The sequence below is a fragment of the Lissotriton helveticus genome, chromosome 1_1 (genome assembly GCF_964261635.1).
Source record: "Lissotriton helveticus chromosome 1_1, aLisHel1.1, whole genome shotgun sequence".
NCBI classification, from domain to species: domain Eukaryota; kingdom Metazoa; phylum Chordata; class Amphibia; order Caudata; family Salamandridae; genus Lissotriton; species Lissotriton helveticus.
This window is the reverse complement of record NC_136057.1, coordinates 88,034,135-88,056,655: the sequence shown is the minus strand read 5'-3', so window position 1 is coordinate 88,056,655 and position 22,521 is coordinate 88,034,135. Positions and strand designations below refer to the sequence as shown.

Here is a 22,521-nt window from a genome sequence, read left to right as displayed (position 1 = left end):
CCTTTTAGGGGTATAAATCTGAAATGCCTGTCTTAGGAATTTCGGGCCAGTATGATGAATGGCCTTATAGGCAATGCATAAGGCTTTAAATTTTATCCTGCTCTCCACTCTTAGCCAATGAAGATGGCGTATAGCTGCCGAGGTGGACTGGCGCCTAGGAATATTGAGGAGGATTCTGGCTGCCATATTTTGAATAGATTGGAGCTTATTCAAAATATATTTATGAGTATTGAAAAAGAGGGCAAATCCGTAATCCAGCTTGGAAAACACCAAGGTGGTGATTAGGGTTTTTCCAGCAGATGCTGGTAAGTACGGTAGCAGTTTTTTTATCTTTTTCAACGTAAAGAAGGCGGCTGAAACAACCCTATTTACATGATGTTTGAAAGATAGCTGTTTGTCAAAGATCACTCCAAGATTCCTGACCTTTGCGACTGGGACCGGAGGAGGACCCATCAGAGTAGGCCACCAGGACTGGGACCATTCAGGAGAGATGTTACCAAAGGTCATAACCTCCGTCTTCTCCGCATTCAATTTTAAGCAATTGCTATGCATCCATGCTTGTACCTCCAGTATCCCCTCCTGAAACTTAGCTACCACTATCGGGCCGTTCTTATGCACTGCCAGCACAAGTTGGGTGTCGTCAGCGTAGGAAGTTAAACGCATCCCATGAGATTTTATGACCCTTGCCAAGTCTGCGACATAAATGTTAAAAAGCGCAGGACTTAATGAGGATCCTTGGGGGACTCCGCATGGCAGTTCAGAGGTCGGTGAATAATGATTGCCCAATTTGACTGCCTGTTTGCGGTTAGCTAGAAAGGAGGCTATGAGATCTTTGGCCAGATGGTTAATCCCCAGGGCGGCGACACGGTCGACCAAGATGGCATGGTCGACCGTGTCGAAGGCCGCCGAGAGATCTAGCAGAATAAGCACTGCTGCTCCTCCCGAATCCAAGATATCTCTAATTTCATCGGAGGCCTTTATCAGTGCTGTCTCCGTTCCGTGTCCCCTCCGGAAGCCAAACTGCGTGTCATCCAAGAGTTCGTGTTGGTCAATGAACTCTGAGAGCTGCTGGTTCATGATGGCCTCCTAGGGGTAGCATGGACTAAGCAGCCTAAAGGCTTAACTTAAGAGGTCGTGTTAAGCGAGCTGTTTTACCACATACAATCCTGTAATATCAAATGAAAGGACACCACACAAGTATATATTATAAAAATATATGTATTTATTACTAAAAACAATCCCCAGTATTCTTTATGAATAAAGGGGCACAAGCGTTAAATCAAAAGCACAGTTTAAACATACAAAGTTGCACAATTATGGATGAGGGCGGGGGCCACTAAAACCATATACTAAACAAGTGGTATAAGAGATACCAATCGAACAGTGGTTAGGCCTAGGGCCTAGGGAATCGCTGGGAGCAGTCGGGACAAGCAGTGCTGAAGTCGGGAAAAGCCCGCGGGATTCTAGTGCAGTGCGGAAAGCGCACGCATGCACCAATGTTAACCAATGGTGCGTAAAAGTTGTAGAGTTAAAGTTTAAGGACACTTCCGCTGAACCTAGAGGAACAAAACTTAAGACACAGGCCCTAGAGATGTGTACCAGTGTGGGAACACCGGCGGAGCAAAGTTACCTCACCCACAGGAAGCGGGTGCACAGGGTCGAAGTTGAGTCGGGTTTCGTCACGCAGGCTCTTGGTGCTTGAAGCTGAAAGGGCTGCAGGCGGGGTGAAAGAGAAGTGTCTGGTGGAGTCCAAGGGTGGACTCAAGTCGAAAAGTACCTGAAAGCAGAGGGGACAGAGTCTGGGTCACTCAGCAGTGACCAGGGTAGAACCAGGACGGAACCAGGCAATGTCGGGCGCAATCAGGTGGTCGTCGAGGAGCTTCTCTCCGCTGTCACTTGGGCTCTGGGGCATCTACGACGTCCAGGAGCGGGTCACGATCTGTCCCACGCAGGCTCTTGCCGTCGGCGCTGTCGGCTTCAGGATTTGAGCAAACAACACTTGGCAAAAGCAATCCACGCGGAACCGGGAGATTGCTTCTCACTCGAACCAGGAGGGTCAGAGTGGGGGCTCCTTTTCAGGGGAGCTGGTGCAAATCTGGAGCAACCAGATTCACAGGTCGAATTTCAAAGTTCGTCGGCACAGGGGCCACTAGCCGGCGGGCAAGTGACCGGGCCAACGCGTTGAGCCAAAAGTAGCAGAAGGGCCCCACGCAGCACTCGATGAGTGTAGAGGGGTGAGCTTCGGTGCAAGAGTGGCTCAGGGTTGGGGCTTCTCAAACCCCGGTGTACAGCTTCGAGGGTCACTCGTGGGCTGCACGGTCAGCGTCTCGTGGTCTTTTCAAGATGGCGTGCCCCACGCTTCCGGTCGCCTCCACGGGTCTCAGCTCTGCAGGGACTGTGGATCGGGCTGTTGGAAGGCAGGCAAGCTTGATCTCGTCGATCTCAGTCGCTCGAGTTCCGGCGGGAACTGCGACAAAGCAGACGTCGATGGCTGGATGGTGCCTGTTTGCACAGGGTGGTCACTCCTTGACCACAAGGGAGATTCTTCGGGCTTCTACGTCGAGTAGGATGTCGAAGGGTCCAGAGTTTCGTTTCTTATGTTTCATCAGGATAATCTGAAGTGTCTTGGCACTGCTCCCACTCTTATTCGAATCTGGGGGGCTGGATTACCTGCTAGGTCCCCTCCTATGGGTGGGACCCAGGAAGTGGGTGGATACACCCCCTTCCTTTGATCCAGGCCGCCCTGGCACGAGGGCTGGAGTGCCCCAGAACCGGTTTGGCCGGATTATGCAAGGGGCAGCCTTGTGCGCCCCAAGCAGTGTCTGGTTTCTTTCAAACCTCCCTGCTACAATCCACTATCTCCTGTCTGGAGGGTGGTAACACCCCCCTGCGACAGGAAACCCTTTGTCCAGGCCCCATTTGGCTGAGTTTCGGTCAGCTTCAGGGGGTCAGACTTCTGTCTGTGGCAGAGGCATCCATTTTGTGGATCTAAGGTCCTTTTAGAAATTAACCGCATTTAAGTAAAGTAACATGTCTTACCCCTCTAGAGGGGTGGAATGCTATCCCCGTCGCCAGAACTGGCGAGGGGATAGTATTCCAAATCGTATGACACCTTACACGACATGTTTTGATAAAGCCAAACCAGAGTTGCTATATAACCGCGAGGATTATAAGGCACTTAAGAGTATATGGTATGGCATTATCCTGAAACAGCTTAGGGAGTTGTTCCCGACGGCTGCAGACAGGCTCAGCTCGTGCTAGAGCTCCATCTCACATTAAACCACGCACTCTGCCTCCAGGATTGATGAGGCCTTCCATAGGAGTGGCTCACAGGTTTATATGTGTCCAGATATAGGTTTAGATATAGGTATACTATATCTAAGCAAGGGGTGATTACACCACCTTACCCCAGCTGAGTGATCAGCCAGTTGTGTCAATTTAAGAACCAGCCAGGGGTGGCAAAAGATATGCTGCAGCCCCTGGTAGGCCTTGGTGGCTCCTATGCCCTGGGCACCTATAGTGCATTATACAGGAACTGACAAGGAGTCCATTTCCAACTGTGGTATGTACCTAGGGTACATGGAATCCATTTTACAGAGAGAGCAGATGGCCTGGGGCCCTGATTAGCAGGGAACCAGGTCAACTAAGTCAAAAAACCAGCTAAACACAGGCAAAAAATCTGGGGTAACCATAGTCAGGTAGCCACCTTCCTACATAACCCCCCCCCCCCCAAACGAAAGGAGATAAGGCTATCCTTGGCCAGGTAAGCCTATATTGCCTGAGTGGCCATATAAGGAAGTACCTGCACTAGCATGGGTACCCCCTGTCTCATGGTCCACTAAGCAGTCCCTCACCCTTTGGGTATTAGAGGGTCTCCACCATAGGGAATCACTACCTTGGGTGTGTTTATGCAAAGTTAAAGGCTGGTTTGGATATGGAGTATTGAAGTGAGGCTCTACTAAGTTAGGGCTTGGCTTCCTCCAATTATCTTCCACCATGTGTGCCTTTCTTTCTTTAACTGAGTTGCACTGTGCTCTCAGGGTCAACCTCTGGCTACCTAAAGCTGGAGGCTGGGTCCCTCTGTTTGGCTTGCTGGAGGGACAGTTCAGGTTTGGGCCCCTTGGGTCCCAGGTTTGGCTGTGCCCAACAGAATCCATCAGTGGGAGGTCCCTAACTGTCTTTAAGGGGGCTCCAACAGGAGTTTTTAAAGTTTTCACCTTACTAGGGCTACTAGTTTTGGTGCACCTAATCTTTTGATGGGGGTGCTTTATTTGACAGGGGGCCCTCTGGGTCACACTGTCCTTCTTGTCCTCTGCAGCCCTGGGCTGGCTAAGGCAAGGTAGAGAGGGGCAGGTTACCTGCTCCAGACTGGGTCCCACCTGAGAAGGGTCCACTGACATCAGAGGTTCTGTCAGGCTAGGCCCAACCACCTCTGGGGCAGTTCCTTCATCAGGGGTAAGATCAGTTCCGTGAGGAGGCTGATCCTGTCCTAAAGTCTGGGGAGGGGGAGATTTCTCTTCCTCCTCCATGCTCTCAGTTTGTGTGGAGTTATCCATCATTTCAGGTTTCACAACACACATATCAGTTTGAGTTTGGGCTGTGGCCATCACAGCCCCACCAACCTTTTCAGGAGGAGACTCAGTTTGGGTTTCTGCTGTTATCATAACAGCTTTGCTATTCTGTTCAGGAAGAGCTTTTGCTAAAGATGGGGCAGAGAGTTTCTCAGCCCTACCAACCTTTTCAGGAAGGACATCTTGAATTGGGGCTGTAGCCATTACAGCCCCACTAACCTTTCCATTGGAATTTACCATTCTAGAATGGGTTTGCTGTTCAACCTCAGCCCAGGCTGAGATTTCCAAATCATTACCAAGTAGGCAGTCTACAGGCAAGTTTGATGACACTGCCACTCTCTTTGGGCCAATAACACCTCCCCAGCTGAGACTTACTACTGCCATGGGATGATTGGTTTTGACGCAATCAATGTTTGTTACCTGGTATGTGGCACCTGGTAAAAGTTGCTTAGAGGGGACTATACAGTCAGCCACCATGGTGATGCTAGCCCCTGTGTCTCTAAAAGCTTCAACTTTCAAACCATTGATGATGGGTTCTTGTCTATATTTGCTCAAAGTATTTGGGCAATCAGAGAAGTTGGCAAACCCCCTGCCAGTCTCATAAACAAGATCATTTGGGGATGGGGACCTGGATAGGCCAGGGTACTCCTGGGCTCCAAAAGTAAACCCACCCAGATTCCTGGGTGTGCTCCCACTTCCCGGGGGATTACTGCTGACAGTAACAGGAGGTGTTGGAGCTGGCTTTGGAGGTATATTTTCTTTATTGCCATTCTTGGGACAACAGGTGTCTGTTTTGTAATGCCCAAGCTGTTTACAGACATGACAATAAGGCTTTTTCTCTGTTGAAGAAGTGTCTTGGGACCCACCCCCATTCTTGGAGTTTTGGGGCCCTGGGGAAGTCTTTTCTTTATTTTTATCCCCACCCTTATCTTGAGGCTTGGTAGACTCCTTCTTCTGGTTACTGTCCTGATTCTTAGGCCTAATCCTGGTTCTGACCCACTTGTCTGCCTTCTTTCCCAATTCTTGGGGAGAGGTCAGATCAGAGTCCACCAGGTGCTGGTGTAAGAGCTGGTTCTGACAATTACTTAGGATCTGCTCCCTCATAATCAAATTATACAATCCTGTAAAGTCATGTACTTTGCTGCCATGTAGCCAACCCTCCAGAGCCTTAGTTGCACAATCAACAAAATCAGTCCAGTCCTGAGTCTGTGTCTTCTGGGTGTCTCTGAACTTCAACCTGCACTGTTCAGTGGTTAAGCCAAACCCATCTATTAGGACACTCTTCAGGACTTTGTAATTGTTTGCATCCTCATGTCGAACAGTGAGGAGCTTATCTCTCCCTTTCTCTGAAAAGGAGTACCATAAGATTGCTGCCCACTGTTCCTCAGGAACCTGCTGTACCATGCAGGCTCTCTCAAGAGCAGTTATCCACTTGTGGATGTCATCCCCTTCCTTGTAGGGGGGCACAATCTTTGTCAGGTTTCTACTATCATAGGACCTGGGTTTCTCTTTAGGAATATTGCTGCCACCAGTGGCATCTAAGCCACACAATTTTTGCTCTCTTGCCAAGGCAAGTCTAGCTTGAGCCAAGGCTACCTCCTCCCTCTCTATTTGGAGTTTGACAGCCCTCATTCTGGCCCTATGCTCTAGCTTTTGAGAAGCAGTCATGCCTCTCTGAGATTCTCTTGAGGCACTAGAAATATGAGAGTCCCCTGAGGGAGATCTCACTCTTCTGTTGCCTGGGAGAATGATATGGTGGGATCTGGGGAGGTGCTGGCCCTCTCCATTTCCCAGTAGGTCTAAGTTGGCCTGGTTAAGCCTGGCAACTAGGACCTGGCTACCCCTCTGATCCTGATCTTCTGGGTCCTCTACATCTGAGTCCTCTTCCCCCTCCTCTCCTTCCTCCTCCTGAGGGGTATCAGTTACAGGGGGGTTCACTCCATCTCCTGACTCTAAGGGAACTTCATTCGCCTTCTCTACGTCATCCTGTTCTAGAATGGCTATCAGGATAGGACAGGTGGGACTTCTGCCCCTTTTTAACCCTCTTGAGATGCACAAGGCAATCAAGTCCTTTCGGGTTAATTTGTCATAGCTGGAAGTTGCCTTGGTAAGGTCAACTGTCACAGGAGCAGACCCTGAGGCTATTCCTGTGTCAGACATGACTCTAGTGTGGTGTAAGTGATGCACCTACCTACACTAAGTGTTTCCCTACTGTACCTTGCTAGTGAGTTGTAGTCAGGGTGTGCTAATCCCTTCAACCTACAACTACTAAGTTCAGTAGAACTTAATATGCTAAGCTTTTGATTTATATGTACCTAGAGGTACTTGATGTGATCTTTCAATTTGATAAAAGATTGCAATGGTAAAACAACAGCAAGCTCAAATCCGCACCGCTGCTCACCAATGTGAGAAGTTGGCCTGATAGGTGATGTTTCCAATTCTGGAACCACCTGTTATCAGACCAAACAATCCCTTATGGTGTCTGGTTGTAAGTCAACCTTATTAGACAAGCTATCCTAGGGGTAGCATGGACTAAGCAGCCTAAAGGCTTAACTTAAGAGGTCGTGTTAAGCGAGCTGTTTTACCACATACAATCCTGTAATATCAAATGAAAGGACACCACACAAGTATATATTATAAAAATATATGTATTTATTACTAAAAACAATCCCCAGTATTCTTTATGAATAAAGGGGCACAAGCGTTAAATCAAAAGCACAGTTTAAACATACAAAGTTGCACAATTATGGATGAGGGCGGGGGCCACTCAAACCATATACTACACAAGTGGTATACGAGATACCATTCGAACAGTGGTTAGGCCTAGGGCCTAGGGAATCGCTGGGAGCAGTCGGGACAAGCAGTGCTGAAGTCGGGAAAAGCCCGCGGGATTCGGGTGCAGTGCGGAAAGCGCACGCATGCACCGATGTTAACCAATGGTGCGTAAAAGTTGTAGAGTTAAAGTTTAAGGACACTTCCGCTGAACCTAGAGGAACAAAACTTAAGACACAGGCCCTAGAGATGTGTACCAGTGTGGGAACACCGGCGGAGCAAAGTTACCTCACCCACAGGAAGCGGGTGCACAGGGTCGAAGTTGAGTCGGGTTTCGTCACGCAGGCTCTTGGTGCTTGAAGCTGAAAGGGCTGCAGGCGGGGTGAAAGAAAAGTGTCCGGTGGAGTCCAAGGGTGGACTCAAGTCGAAAAGTACCTGAAAGCAGAGGGGACAGAGTCTGGGTCACTCAGCAGTGACCAGGGTGGAACCAGGACGGAACCAGGCAATGTCGGGCGCAATCAGGTGGTCGTCGAGGAGCTTCTCTCCGCTGTCACTTGGGCTCTGGGGCATCTACGACGTCCAGGAGCGGGTCACGATCTGTCCCACGCAGGCTCTCGCCGTCGGCGCTGTCGGCTTCAGGATTGGAGCAAACAACACTTGGCAAAAGCAATCCACGCGGAACCGGGAGATTGCTTCTCACTCGAACCAGGAGGGTCAGAGTGGGGGCTCCTTTTCAGGGGAGCTGGTGCAAATCTGGAGCAACCAGATTCACAGGTCGAATTTCAAAGTTCGTCGGCACAGGGGCCACTAGCCGGCTGGCAAGTGACCGGGCCAACGCGTTGAGCCAAAAGTAGCAGAAGGGCCCCACGCAGCACTCGATGAGTGTAGAGGGGTGAGCTTCGGTGCAAGAGTGGCTCAGGGTTGGGGCTTCTCAAACCCCGGTGTACAGCTTCGAGGGTCACTCGTGGGCTGCACGGTCAGCGTCTTGTGGTCTTTTCAAGATGGCGTGCCCCACGCTTCCGGTCGCCTCCACGGGTCTCAGCTCTGCAGGGACTGTGGATCGGGCTGTTGGAAGGCAGGCAAGCTTGATCTCGTCGATCTCAGTCGCTCGAGTTCCGGCGGGAACTGCGACAAAGCAGACGTCGATGGCTGGATGGTGCCTGTTTGCACAGGGTGGTCACTCCTTGACCACAAGGGAGATTCTTCGGGCTTCTACGTTGAGTAGGATGTCGAAGGGTCCAGAGTTTCGTTTCTTATGTTTCATCAGGATAATCTGAAGTGTCTTGGCACTGCTCCCACTCTTATTCGAATCTGGGGGGCTGGATTACCTGCTAGGTCCCCTCCTATGGGTGGGACCCAGGAAGTGGGTGGATACACCCCCTTCCTTTGATCCAGGCCGCCCTGGCACGAGGGCTGGAGTGCCCCAGAACCGGTTTGGCCGGATTATGCAAGGGGCAGCCTTGTGCGCCCCAAGCAGTGTCTGGTTTCTTTCAAACCTCCCTGCTACAATCCACTATCTCCTGTCTGGAGGGTGGTAACACCCCCCTGCGACAGGAAACCCTTTGTCCAGGCCCCATTTGGCTGAGTTTCGGTCAGCTTCAGCGGGTCAGACTTTTGTCTGTGGCAGAGGCATCCATTTTGTGGATCTAAGGTCCTTTTAGAAATTAACCGCATTTAAGTAAAGTAACATGTCTTACCCCTCTAGAGGGGTGGAATGCTATCCCCGTCGCCAGAACTGGCGAGGGGATAGTATTCCAAATCGTATGACACCTTACACGACATGTTTTGATAAAGCAAAACCAGAGTTGCTATATAACCGCGAGGATTATAAGGCACTTAAGAGTATATGGTATGGCATTATCCTGAAACAGCTTAGGGAGTTGTTCCCGACGGCTGCAGACAGGCTCAGCTCGTGCTAGAGCTCCATCTCACATTAAACCACGCACTCTGCCTCCAGGATTGATGAGGCCTTCCATAGGAGTGGCTCACAGGTTTATATGTGTCCAGATATAGGTTTAGATATAGGTATACTATATCTAAGCAAGGGGTGATTACACCACCTTACCCCAGCTGAGTGATCAGCCAGTTGTGTCAATTTAAGAACCAGCCAGGGGTGGCAAAAGATATGCTGCAGCCCCTGGTAGGCCTTGGTGGCTCCTATGCCCTGGGCACCTATAGTGCATTATACAGGGGCTGACAAGGAGTCCATTTCCAACTGTGGTATGTACCTAGGGTACATGGAATCCATTTTACAGAGAGAGCAGATGGCCTGGGGCCCTGATTAGCAGGGAACCAGGTCAACTAAGTAAAAAAAAACAGCTAAACACAGGCAAAAAATCTGGGGTAACCATAGTCAGGTAGCCACCTTCCTACATCCAGTATACACATTCTTCATATAAATCAACTCACAGTATACTGTTCTGGAGGTTCAGTCCCACAGACATTATCTCTAACTGAACACCAGTTGCCCTCTGAAGCGGCGTCCTCGCTATTGGATAAGTCAGTATGTCCTAATTTTAGGAAGGTTACCGTATCTAGTGCACTCTGTTAGACAGTGCTTACCTGTGGTAGTAAGAAGTTAATAGGCACCTTATCACCTATGCACAGTGCAGGGCTTTGAGTTACAGAGCTCCTCACGCTGTTGAGAAGATTAGGTCATATTTACCCATTTTCCCATATTTGGTCCTGATGAAATGCCAATAGATTGCTCCATGACTACAGAAGGCATGAAAAAGGTTGACCTGAAGAATAGACCCCAGCTTACCAGCAGGTCCATAGGTGATCGATACTTTCACACAGTGATAGGGGTCATTAGTTCCTCAATTTCTCTGCCACCGTTTTTAATCTCAACATGGACCAGGAAGATCACATTAACTATATTGTAGCAAATGGTCAATAGTTGATCTTATATTCAGACTTTCACCAATCTCACATCTTATGACACAATATCCTCTGTCCTACTATGCGCATCCGGCGTACTTATTAAAAGATCTCTGACAAAGTGCCCTCTTGTGGTGCCAACCAGGCATTGTAGCGCCGGCCTGGTCAGGAGTATAGCCCAATGATGAAGCATGTCACCTTCAGGTGAGTGAACGCAACTTGTCTTAAAAGCACATGCTTCCTAGGGTGACTGCGTTCAGTTACAGATAATGTTTCTGGGACTGAACCTCCAGAACAGTATACTGTGATTTGATTCTGTTTTATTTTAGCAAATGTACATAGCAGATATTAGTGCTTGCTTGTTTCACAAAAATTATCCGATACCTGCCTCGGAGCGCACTTCTTACAGACGAGTATGGGGTTAGCATGATGCTGCTACAAGGTCCTTACCTGTGCGAGTTATCGGGAACGATGCAGGAGGCAGACCCAAACCAGCCACACATGGAGATCAATGACAAATACTGAAGAATTAACTGAGCTTCCAAGCTGGTGACCATTACTTAATTGACCCTGAAAATAAAAGACACGTTTTAGTATTCTGGTGACTCATGACCATAAAAAACAAAGGTTATAAATTCAATATTGTGTCAAATACTTAAAAAATGGAACTGGATGTGCTGATTCGGATGTTGCCCCAGGTCATGCATGACACCTTCCGCCACTATTGCTTATGGGACTTGTAGTTTTGTTTTTCTCATTAAAAGGATGGGCTCTAAAGTCCCAGTGTTCTAAGCGATGTTGGTCAAAATCAGAGGCCGGAGTGAGGGTGAAGCATGACACTGCTCTGCTTAGCAGTGAGATGAATGACAGTTCCCCAGCCCTTCCATTCTTTGATCTATAGAGGCTGTCGGCCATTCATATTTCTTTGAAACGAGAAAGAAACTTTTATTGCAGATTGTGTCACAGAAGAGATAAAACCCATGGACGTGTTCAATTAACTACTGACAAACATGACTAATCAAGATCATGAGTTTCTGGAAAACTATTAAGCACCCAATCAGAATCAGTCGTCCTTCACACCCAGGAATTCTTGAGGTTTTGGAGAGGGTGAATTGCACGTGGTATAAGAGGAACACTACATCGACTCAAAGCTCACTTCTCAGGGATGTACTGAAATGCCAGCCTCATGGCACACTTAGCCAGATCTTCACCTCCTCCTCCTCAAACTGTTGACCAGCTAACAGGGCAAATGAGCCTGCAGCAAAGCATCGCTGGCTTGGTTCCACACCGGACCAGGTAGGGTGGTCAACTCCATACTCCTCCAAGTCAGCAAGCACTCTGGTCGAGCCAGTCTTAACCCCACATGGATGTTCCCCATCACAACTATTTTAATAGTACTAAGTTATGTTTCTGCCAAATGTACGAGTCAAAAAATGAAAGGCTTTACATGAAGTGCTGAAAGAGAAATCATTAAGTTTTTCAATATTTCTGAGTCTGCCACAGTACACAGGAGCATTATTTCTCTACAGCAGCAAATCATGTATGTGCCCTGTAGAAAGCATGTTTGAATGAAACATGGAAGCATTGCAGCCAAAGAGCTGTGGCGCAACATCATAGCAGAGTGCAAGATAACTTGTGTTATTATTCCAGCAGAAAGAAATGCCATTCCTAATGTGTACGGCATTTTAAAGACAGTGCCAGGAAAATGTACGGTCAGTGTTGTTCTTATGCCAGTTAAAAGACTATCTCCATTAATGTGTCAGGAAATAAAATTCCATGAGAAATCCTACTTGTTGGCAGGGTGCTGCATGCCAGTATATTGCAGGTTACTTCCAGCATAATCTGATTTATACATACATACTCCAGGGTTCTGCCAGCTATCAGGTCTGCACACAGCAGTCTGGAGCCACTCAGGAAGGAGGTAAGCTGTTCATTTCATCTTAAGCCCTTAGGTTACATTCACAACCTGATAGACCCGGAGAACTTTATCCTCGCTCTAACTGCGCCGAGCAGATGGACGTAGCCCATCATAGGCTGTGTTGTGTGCTGGGTGATGCCTGGGATCTTTTTATCATTGGCGGGAGGATGAATCTCTGATAGAAGCTGCTACAAGAAGAGCAGAGAAACAGGATCACAGATCGCCACAGAGTGACAACTGCCCAGAGCTGAAGAAAGAACTCTGGAACAGCAAACCTCCTACACCCTGGAGATTTTCCAGGATAAGAAAATGATGGTAATGAAATGCAAACTGCAGCATTAAGGTCACACACTACAACATCATTCCCTTTAAACCAAAGGTAACAGCCTACAAGACAAAACTAAACAAAAAGCAACAAAACTAGAAAATGCATTTCCAAATGCTGCAAAAGAGAAACAGTTAATACAAATGAAAATATTAAACTTTGTTGGTACCTTAGTAATGTGCTTACTTCTGGGCTTCACTCCATCTGCAGCATTAACGCTCTGAAAGGAGAAATTACTGCTGTGAGTCTCAGAGTCTTCAGTATTCCTGGTCTCAGTCACGAAGACTGTGGTGTTGGAAGATAACTTTCTCTTATTTCGCTTTATAGTTCCACCAGTCACGCCATTGTTTTTAGCAGACATGCTACAGTCGGCAGCATCATAACTTCAGGCAGATCAGCAATGCGGATCTCACCACTCACACTGGGTGAATATTCAACAAGTACGTCTCAGCTTACCAAGCAGAACAAAAGAATCGGGTCTCATAACCATACCCAGAGCCACAGGTAGCTCTGCCGCCACTTGAGTGCACCCAAACACCCCAGCACTTACGCACCAGTCCCAGAGGAGACCATCTGTGAAGTCCGTGTTAACTTGCACCACTCCTGGGTCAGCAGAAGCAGCATCATGGACAGCGTCTAACACCGCTACCACAAACATTCATGAGCATCCAAATCCTCGTCACACGAACTACCCAAAAATGGCTTTCTAGATAAGCAGCCAGCCCTGTAGTTTCTGCCTCTGTGTACTAATTTGATGCCAAAGGTGTAATTTTAAAAACACTCTTAGCAACATGACACCATTAGCATTAAGGTTTCAAAGCAAAGGGCTGTGTTTACTTTAAAAGATGAATGGCCCCAGACCTCTTCTGGACAATAACAAGCATTTACTTGCAATGCAATAGGTCTCGCGATTGCGAGATTTAGGGCTATTGGCACTGTAAATGACAAGGCCTTTTATTTACGTTTTAAAACAAAAACATAAATAAAAGTAATTGTCATTTACAATGCCAATAGCTCAACCTCATGTAAATGCGAAACCCCTTGCATTGCAAATGCTTGTATGTTGTGAGCCCTGCTGGATGCTCCGCGTTTCATTCATGCAGGGGCAGGGTTCTCTTCACACCTCACGCGAGTTCAAGCATCTGCAATTATTGTGCAGATGCGGTGATTAGGATAAGGGAAAGAGTTGCCAGCAAAGGAAAGCTGATCACGGCCACAAACCCTGCCCTGCCCAGTCTGCCGCAACTGAAAGGGATGCGGGGGTCATATTTCCCCTTCAGCCCACGGCCCGCCTCTGGACTTGAGCTGCACCACGGTTGCACACCCCGAGGGAGTGCGTTTCCCACCTGTAAGTGGTAAAATGGCACATTTTCAAAAGGATGATGGCCTCCTGGGGGGCTAGTCATAGTTAGAAGGCCGCGAAGCCCTGGGCAGCTGCCCACGCCTAGCGCCGGCCCTGCCAGGGTTCCTGCCGGGTGGATATCTTGCCCCTTCATCTCTTACCGTACCTCTCACGTGGACTCAACTGGTATTAAAAATACCCCTGGCCTCATTCACGTGAGGGGTCTCGCCTGAGTATGACACCACCTTTAGACAGCTGGTCTCCCGCCTCCTAGCCAGGGCTCCCCCTAGAGCTGACCTACCCGCTGCTGGCCACAGAGGCACATAATCCTCTGAACCTAGTGTCCCCTTGCAACTCTGTCCTCTTGAACTGTGTACCCGCTGTGTTATAATTTGTAATTGCTGGCAGTCTTGCTGCATTGCTTGCCATCTTTTTGTCCTCGTAGCCCTGATTTATGTTTTGCTTTGCCGCTCTTCCGTTCCTTGTATTCTTACTTTCTTATTGTACTTTGCACTTACCAAAATAAAACCCTTCATTTAAAAGAAGAGAACAGACTATCAACTCGGGACAAACATAAGGGTATTTATATTTTCAAAGAGGTAGAAATGTTGGGTAATGCCGTCATACTGGAGAATGATCCAATGTGACATGAACAACGTATTGCTATAGTGGCGGTCGGAGTGAGGCAGGGTTGGAGGGCACTGAAAGAAGAATAGAGAGTTTGAACAAGCGAACGCACAGAATCACAGCGCTCCTCAGCAGAGAATTTGGATATTCTTAGCAGCATCCCAACCCTTTCCTTTATTTAAAATACATTTTCCAGTTTTAAGAGAGCGCGAACGTCAGATGAGTACACTGAATGTCTTCTTACACCCTATTCTCTTTCTTGTTACACCCTATTCTCTTATGAGATATTCGATCAGCCTCGCAGAGATTGGGAGTTAATTTTAAACAAAGCGTTTTTTTTTTGGTACAACCTAATATCAGAAACAGTCTTGTGTAGCTTACAGCAAGTGAATGCGCTTAACAGACTCATAACCACAGGCTCAGAGTTGTAAGCGCCACCTGCAGTGTAGCATCCCGCCCCAAACCACGCCTACTATTGAAGCAAAGTATGCAAATCTACAATGAATGGCGAAACTGCACTGCAATTTTATCTGTGGAGCACCACTAAACAAGCATTGGCATAGCCAATAGGTCTCGCCTTTGGGAACTTATAAGTGTTTAGCCAGAGATATTGACTTTACCTATGTCTTTAAACTGGAGTCAAGCTATCCAGGCTGAAGAAAGCTGATAGCCAGAAACCGGTCCTTGGATGCTTGATTCCGGTCTAGGAAAGACATGGCTTGGTAGTTCGGGCTGGACTGTTCCCATGAGGTACAGGGTCAAGGCTGATTTGTATATGGCCATGCCTGACCTGGGGTGGTGTGGAGTGCCAAAAAAACGATGGATTTAGGCCCAGATCTTTGTACTGGGGTGAATGTAAGACATTTTTCTACATTCTGTCCATCAACTGTGGTTTGTACAGAAGTTTGCAGCATGCTGAAAAGTTATAATAAAGAAGCATCAGAAGCATTTTTGTTACCTTAGATATGACCAAAAAAGCATTATGTACAGCTAAACAACCCTATTATAAAAGTATTAAAAATAATGTCTTGAGTTTGTGTGTGTCCTTTCAATGCTGGCAACTTGTATCTGCCTGTCCCAATGGTTACTTGCTGTGTTTTTATTTGTTATGGGGGCATAAATAACAGGAGGGTGAAGGTCAGTCAGTCAGTCAGTGCGAGTGAGTGAGAGAGTGAGTCAGTCAGTGAGAGTGAGAGAGTTATTCAGTCAGTGAGAGGGTGAGAGTCAGTAAGAGAGTCAGTCAGAGTCAGTAAGAGTGAATCAGTCAGTGAGAGTGAATGAGAGTGAGTCAGTGAGAGTGAGTGAAAGAGTGAATCAGTCAGTGAGAGTGAATGAGAGTGAGTCAGTCAGTGAGTGAAAGAGAGTGAGTCAGTCAGTGAGTGAAAGAGAGTGTGTCAGTAAAATAGTCAGTCAGTGAGAGTGAGTCCGTCTTTAAGCAAGAGTCAATCTTTATGCGAGAGTCAGTCTTTTAGTGAGTCAGTCTTGGGAACCATACACGGCTGTGCTCGGTCAGCTGGGAAGCGCTGGAAAGGAGGCAGATGGTGGCTGCGCGCGTGCACGCTCGCGTGAACGCAAGCGTTAGGACTCAAATATGCAAATGGCAGGTCAATACACATGTCCAGCGCTTACAAATCCAAGCGCGTGAGCACACATCTTCCTCGGGGTTGGGGCAATGCATCAGTGAGGAAAGACCAGGTAGAATGTATTACTTTTCACAGTTCTCCTATTAGAATCTAAATAATGTTGATGAGTGTAAGCATCTTGTAGAGTTAAACACTTAAAGGAAATAGGCCCCAGAGCTGGGAACACTGTCACAACTAATGTGCTTACACCATTTGCTTTGTGGAAACATCCAGCTGTAAGAAATAACACTAGAATCAGTTCCTATTGTAAACATTGTGTTACATTTAGCAGAAAAAATGAGAAGATAGAATGCACTCAACTGTACCTGGAACAAGAAGCCAGGTGCTTTGAAATTCCGTTTAACTGTATCCACACTTAAAACACCCACCTAGGGGCACCCTGAGTAACTAGAAATGTAGACACCTGGTCCCAGACCCACCTGGACACCCAGTGGTCTGTAAATGGTGCCTGTGTGAAACAACCTAACTAGGAAATGGTGGCTTGCTGATCATCATCGGGGCCCTGTCAAGGATGGAGAGACTGAAATGCTCTGTCACATACTCTCGACGAACCATAACTATAAGCGGATGTTGGCAATGTCCAACCCGGTGGCCCATACTCCATGGTCTACACATGGCCACATTGTGGAGGGGTTTCTGTGCCATTGCGGCCTGGTAAATGCACCAATTTCCATTTAGTGGAGCGTCTTAAGGAAATGTTTAGTCCATCATTGACTGCGTCTACTCAAAAAGGGGAAAATACGAGCATAAGTATGGGTGAGTGCTTGCAATGTTCAACGCTCCGTCCATCATCCCCTTTGGTTTTGCTTTGTTCGCCCTAAGTTGGCAGGGTATGCCCCGACTGGGTCCCTTGCTAGACATTGCTACCTGCGCCTGATAATAGTATTTATGAAAAGTACGCCCAATTTATGAGAAAAAAACCTTTAACACCACAAATTCCCTCAATGTAGCCTTTCTTCTCAGTCCACTTTACTTTCTCTCCTAACATGTCTCTCACGAATGTGGTCTCTCTTCTATCCTTTTCAGCCTCTCATTCCCTCACTCAAGTGGACCTTCATGGTCTTACTTTATCTCTTACTTTCTCTTTCTAGCTTCTCACTTTCTTTTCCCCTTATTATCTCACTATTTTCATTTAACTCTCCTCTTTTTCAACAGCCTTTTTTTCTTTCAATCTTGTTTTTTTACGCACTCATTTTAATCTTGCTTTTACTTTTTATGTCTCACTGTCTGTTGTATTTTCGCTCTCTTAATCTTGTTCTCTTCTGCTAGCTCTGCTGCTCTTTTTATCCCTCTGTTCTTCTCTCATCCTCATCTGTGTCTCCTTTTATCTCTCTCTTTATTTTTTCCTTATTTGCTCTTCTTCTGATCCATTGTCTGCATCACTCTCTTTCTGTCCTCTTTTTCACTCTGTTCTCTGAAAGCTTTGGGTTTCCTCTTGCTCTCCATTCTCATCTTTCTCACTCTCCACCCTACTTGCAGAGTGTGCACCTTTAAGCACTCTGAATAAGGGGGACATCATATCTGACAATCTCTGGCTGATATCCATCATCTCACAAATTCTAAATGCTAACCTTTGACTTTTCACTGTATTCTACAATACCCTTGATTTTGCAGTCACTTTCATGTTAAATTGTTTCTCTTTTGCTCTGGTTTTTACCCTATTTCATTCTCTCATGCTATTTCTCACTTAGTTTTCGGATTCTCTTAGTCCATCTTTCTATCTCTTTTGCTATTTTGGTCACACATAAGACTACCAGATTTTGAAAACAACAAAAAAACTGTATATTTTAAAAAATCTAAAAGAAGGACGAATATTTTACATCAACTGAGGTGTATGGGATGACAGTGCTTATCAACATCAAATGCCAAGGAAATAAATAAAATGCCATTTTAAACACCGTTTCATACCTGCTAATTAAATTGCTTTCTGATAACAGAACCTAGCCAGTCCTCCTTTGGAATACATAAACATGTGCCTCTCTCAGTTAGCCCTCTATGAAAACAGGGACACAAGACAAATTTCTTGAAATTTGAAAAACTGGGGTTGCCTTGGTAAATCCGGGGCACCTGGTCACCCTAATAACACACGCACTTCATAACCTTTGTTTCTCTTCTGCTGTTTCTGCTTTTCTACACCATTCACTCTTTTTATATCCCCATTTTCTCTCTTGCTTTGTTTTCTTATATATATTCTCTGCATATCAGGTTTCAGGAGGCCCTTCCAGATCGCAGAGTTGAAAGGGTCTTATCTAATGTATGGTTCATATGAGGGCAGATGGAGTCACATCAGGGCACATAAATGTAAACAGCCCAATGCAACCAACTCTCAGGGCACCGAAGGCTAGGGGTCAAACTGCAAAATGCTCCTAGGTCAGAGAACATAGGCACATCTATTGTTAGTGCAGCAGGCACAGTGGCACTAGGGCTGAAGAAGAGGTAAGAGGCGTGGCCAAGGCAGAGACCAAGATGGTCGCTCGCCTTTGAAGCTCCGCCAGCAGTCGTTGCAACAACGTGATGTCCCGCTATCCAGCGAGGTTACTGGGCATGGAAAAGACGCCTAAATGCAGCGGAAGGGATCCTGATTAAAAGTCTCCCTGCAGTGCTGCGAGAAAACCACCGGAACTGCAGAAATCGGCGACTCCAGGCAGACGGACGACTTTCAAGATGGCAGAATCGACGATATGAGGAGACTCCGGGTGCGGCGGCGGAGGGACTGAGCCAGCAGCTGGGGTGCTGTGAGTCACCGGGCCACGGGCCGGAGCGTTGAGCGGCCACATTCGGGGCAAAGCGGTGCTCGGTACTGGCGGGAGGTCCATTTGACCTCCGGCGGTCGAAGCGCTGCACTCTTATGTCTGCGCTGATCGCGGGGGCACACAGCGACGGTGCCTGTGATCGCTTCCCCGTCGACACCTGGTACAGCATTTCCAAAGTGCCCTTGGGGATCTCCTCTCCGCATATGCACTCGCTTGGCCGCGGCCTGCACTGTTCTCCCTCCCTTCCCCCGCATGGCTCTGCAGGGCTCCATTGTTGTAACGCTTCCTGGTGTGGCTGCGCTGCTCCCGGAGCGAAAAACGGAATCCAAACCTCAGCAGTGTCTCCGCCCCAGCCACCAATTTATGCTGCAGCAAACTTGAAACTTTAACTGCCCACTGCACATTGCCTTGTCTTCAAACAACCTGCTCCGTGGAAGTACTGTGCCTCGACCACTGCTGCACCACAAGCTCCATTGTGGGAGACAATAGTGAAATACCCAAAACCTCCCCTGTTGCCAGGAAAATACAAACACGGGTTGGATGCCCATTCCTTGCTAATCAGTTCTGCTTGCCTAATCTCTCTTCGCCAGCTACTTGCACCTGCTCTGCGGCCATAACCAGAAGACTCTGGCATTGGGCTTAATTAATACTTGGCGGGTGGAACTGCGGTATGGGCCGCAAAGACCCCAAACAGCGTCTTCTCCCCTTCGAAAAGGTCACCGAAGTAGCCCAAGAAGCCCCGGACAACATGGCGGAAGGTGGCCAGAAAGACACAACACTAGAGGGTGATACCAACCAATTAGGTTCCCTGCTACAAGAGATGACAGCGGGGTTCAGAGCCCAAGATGTGCGCTTTGATGCCCTAGATAAGAACATGGTTGATCTGGGATCGAAGAACCAAGTTCACAACAGAAAACTCGACGTGGTGGAATCGCATACATTAGATCTAGGAGATGGAACGGTGCAATCCTTGAAAAGGCTTGGCCGAATGGAACGTTACTTCAAAGACGTCGCGATCAAGAAAGAGGACTTAGAGGTGCGCAGTCGCCAAAATACCGTGCACATTTTGGGTCTTCCAGAATCGACAGCCACCGGTCGCATGGACACCTTGGTAGAAACAATCCTGATAAGACTTGTTTTGTAGAGAAGTCTTCACTATGGGCTTTGTGATAGGACGCGCTAATAGATCACTAGGTCCAAGGCCCAATCCTGGATGCCCGCCCAGACCCATCACTGCCCGTGTCATGAACTTTAGGGATCGAGACACGGCCCTGCGCCTGGCACGAGAACCGGGCGAAACGGTATGGCATGGCTCCCAGCTGTCCCTATACCCAGACTTTATAATCATGGTACAGGAGGCCAGGCGGAAATACACTGGAGTTAAGGCAACACTCAGAAATCTAGGACTGCTCTATCCAGCTCGGTTACGTGATGAGATCAATGGGAGTGCCCGTGTCTTTGACAATCCTACGGAGGTGCAGGAGTTCTGTCACACTTACAAACTTAGGCAAAAACAACAGGTGATGGACAGAATGCAGAACATTGTCATACAAACTTAACAACAAACGCCCAGCTGAGGACAAAAGACTTCCCCCTCCGCAGAGTGGTTCAGACGTCAGCATGGAACTATTCTCGGGATCTGGGCACGGATAAACTGTTAATATGGCCTTCCTTTACATGGAGACTTTAATAAGTTGGGATTTCATTAAATCACTTTATAGTATCATTTTTTATTGCCACATAGCTGTAGGGCCGCTGCCACCACCCCTAATGGTGTTCACCTTATAATTGTTATGTGAATTTAGTAAGTACTATTTATGGTTGTTTTTCAGCGATGCAGAGAAACTATTAATACTGCACTGTTTTTGGATAGTAATGGTTTTGCCTCTCTGGTAGGCTGGGGAGGCTGGGTGGGGGGTGAGGCTGGGACATTGTTTAGCTACACTGAGACGTTCTTAGGTACACACTTGGATGTAACTGGCAAGTACGCACGGTTGATTTTCATTAAGCACTCATTTTTACCACCACCATGGCTCAGTTAGGGTGTAATTCTGTACCCTCAGAGGTGCTTTTGGTGACATGGAACGTCCGCGGCCTGAACACTCGCAAGAAAAGGCAGATAACACAGTATTTACTACGTCACAGGGTAGATGTAGCTTTCTTACAGGAAACTCATCTGCCTCCTAGTGATCAGGCCCCCTTTGCCGCAAATTGGGGAACACATCGATATTTTGCCAACTTGAGCAACTTCGTAAGGGGCACTGCCATTCTTATACATAAATGACTCCCCTTCCATTTGCATTCTGTAATACGTGACAGTGAAGGCAGGTATATCATTGTCCTGGGAACGTTAATGGGTCACAGGGTGGCATTGGTCTGTGTGTATGGCCCCAGTAGCGACTCCCTGGACTTTATTATACCCTACTCTCTAAACTGGCGCACCTAGGCCCAGTTCCCCTTTTACTGGGGGGTGATTTTAATATAGTCCAGGACCAGTCACTTGACACCACTTCAAGAGCACTAGATCCCAAACCGTGAGCACGAAAGGCATTGAGCTCGCTTTGCGATCAATTCTCCTTAATTGACATAGGTCATACGCAAAACCCGCATAGCACTGACTATACTCACTACACTGGCAGTCATACCACATGGACGAGGCTCGACTATTGGCTGGCATCCCCAGAACTTATCAGCTGGTGTCATGTGATCCGGACGCTTCCTCGCACATATCCGGATCACTCCCCGGTATTATTAATATTGAAGGTTCCGCGATTCCCCAGCCGCGCATCAGATGATGAAGTTTTTAGACAGGAATAACGAGAAGCGATAGGACTACTTCGTCATTAACACTGGTTCAGTAGACACTGTGGCAATGTTAAGGGACGGTTTTAAAGCATACATGAGGGGCATGTGTATATCCAAAAATGCTGGTGTAGTGCGGGATTTGTGCAGTAAGTTAGCCTGCCTGGAAAAGGACCTAGGGCCGTTAGACTCTGAACAACGCCAGGCGACAGGTCCCGAAATAGACAAGCGACGTTTGTCCCTGCTCACAGAATTCAAAGATACGCTCAGAGTTAGATCCTTTTTATGGGGAGATACTACAATGCCGGGACGAGTCCTAGCACAGATGATTAGACCTCCCTATTGTAAGGTATAAGTCCCCGAGTTGAGAACTTCGTCGGGACAGCAGATCACTGACCCACTGGATATCCAGGGGGAATTTATGTCCTATTTTAAAACATTATACACCACTAGATTGGGTCAAGACAGGGCGCAGCAGAAGAGTCATTTGTCCGAGTTCGCTTTAGTTTATCTCGAGTAGTTTAAACAGGATTTTCTCTCTGAGGCTATCTCTGAGGAGAGCATTGATGAGGCATCTCTGCCCTGAAGAGTTCCTCGGTCCCGGGGCTCGACGGTTTCACGGCGGATTTTTATAAGGCCTAAAAAGATTTATTGAATCCCCATCTCCTTAAAGTATATGCAGAAGCCCTGGAGAGGCAGATATTACCACCCACCCTGCGTGAGGCAGTCATCATTCTTCTCCACTAACCTGGCAAAGACCCCCTGCTATGTGGTTCCTATCGACTGTTATCACTCTTAAACCTAGACCACAAAATAACGGCAAAGGCTCTATCGCCTGTCTCTCTTAATAGAATCTATAATTTCCCCGGCCCAGTCTGGTTTCATACC

At 47.6% G+C, this 22,521-nt stretch overlaps 1 protein-coding gene across 3 annotated transcripts in view; it reads right to left on the bottom strand.

Annotated features, from left to right (window-relative positions):
* The window catches only part of LOC144754206 (uncharacterized), a 203,947-nt gene that overhangs the window by 127,524 nt on the left and 53,902 nt on the right, over positions 1-22,521 (bottom strand). For all 3 annotated transcript variants that reach the window (XR_013594693.1, XR_013594689.1, XM_078641830.1), the window contains exons 2-3: positions 12,636-12,686; positions 10,674-10,793 (exon numbers count right to left, since the gene is read on the bottom strand). Coding sequence is in view for 1 of the 3 variants with exons in the window: in XM_078641830.1 (XP_078497956.1) it covers positions 10,674-10,780 (107 nt within the window). In the remaining 2 variants the exon portion in view is untranslated. The remainder of the gene's footprint in view (positions 1-10,673; positions 10,794-12,635; positions 12,687-22,521) is intronic.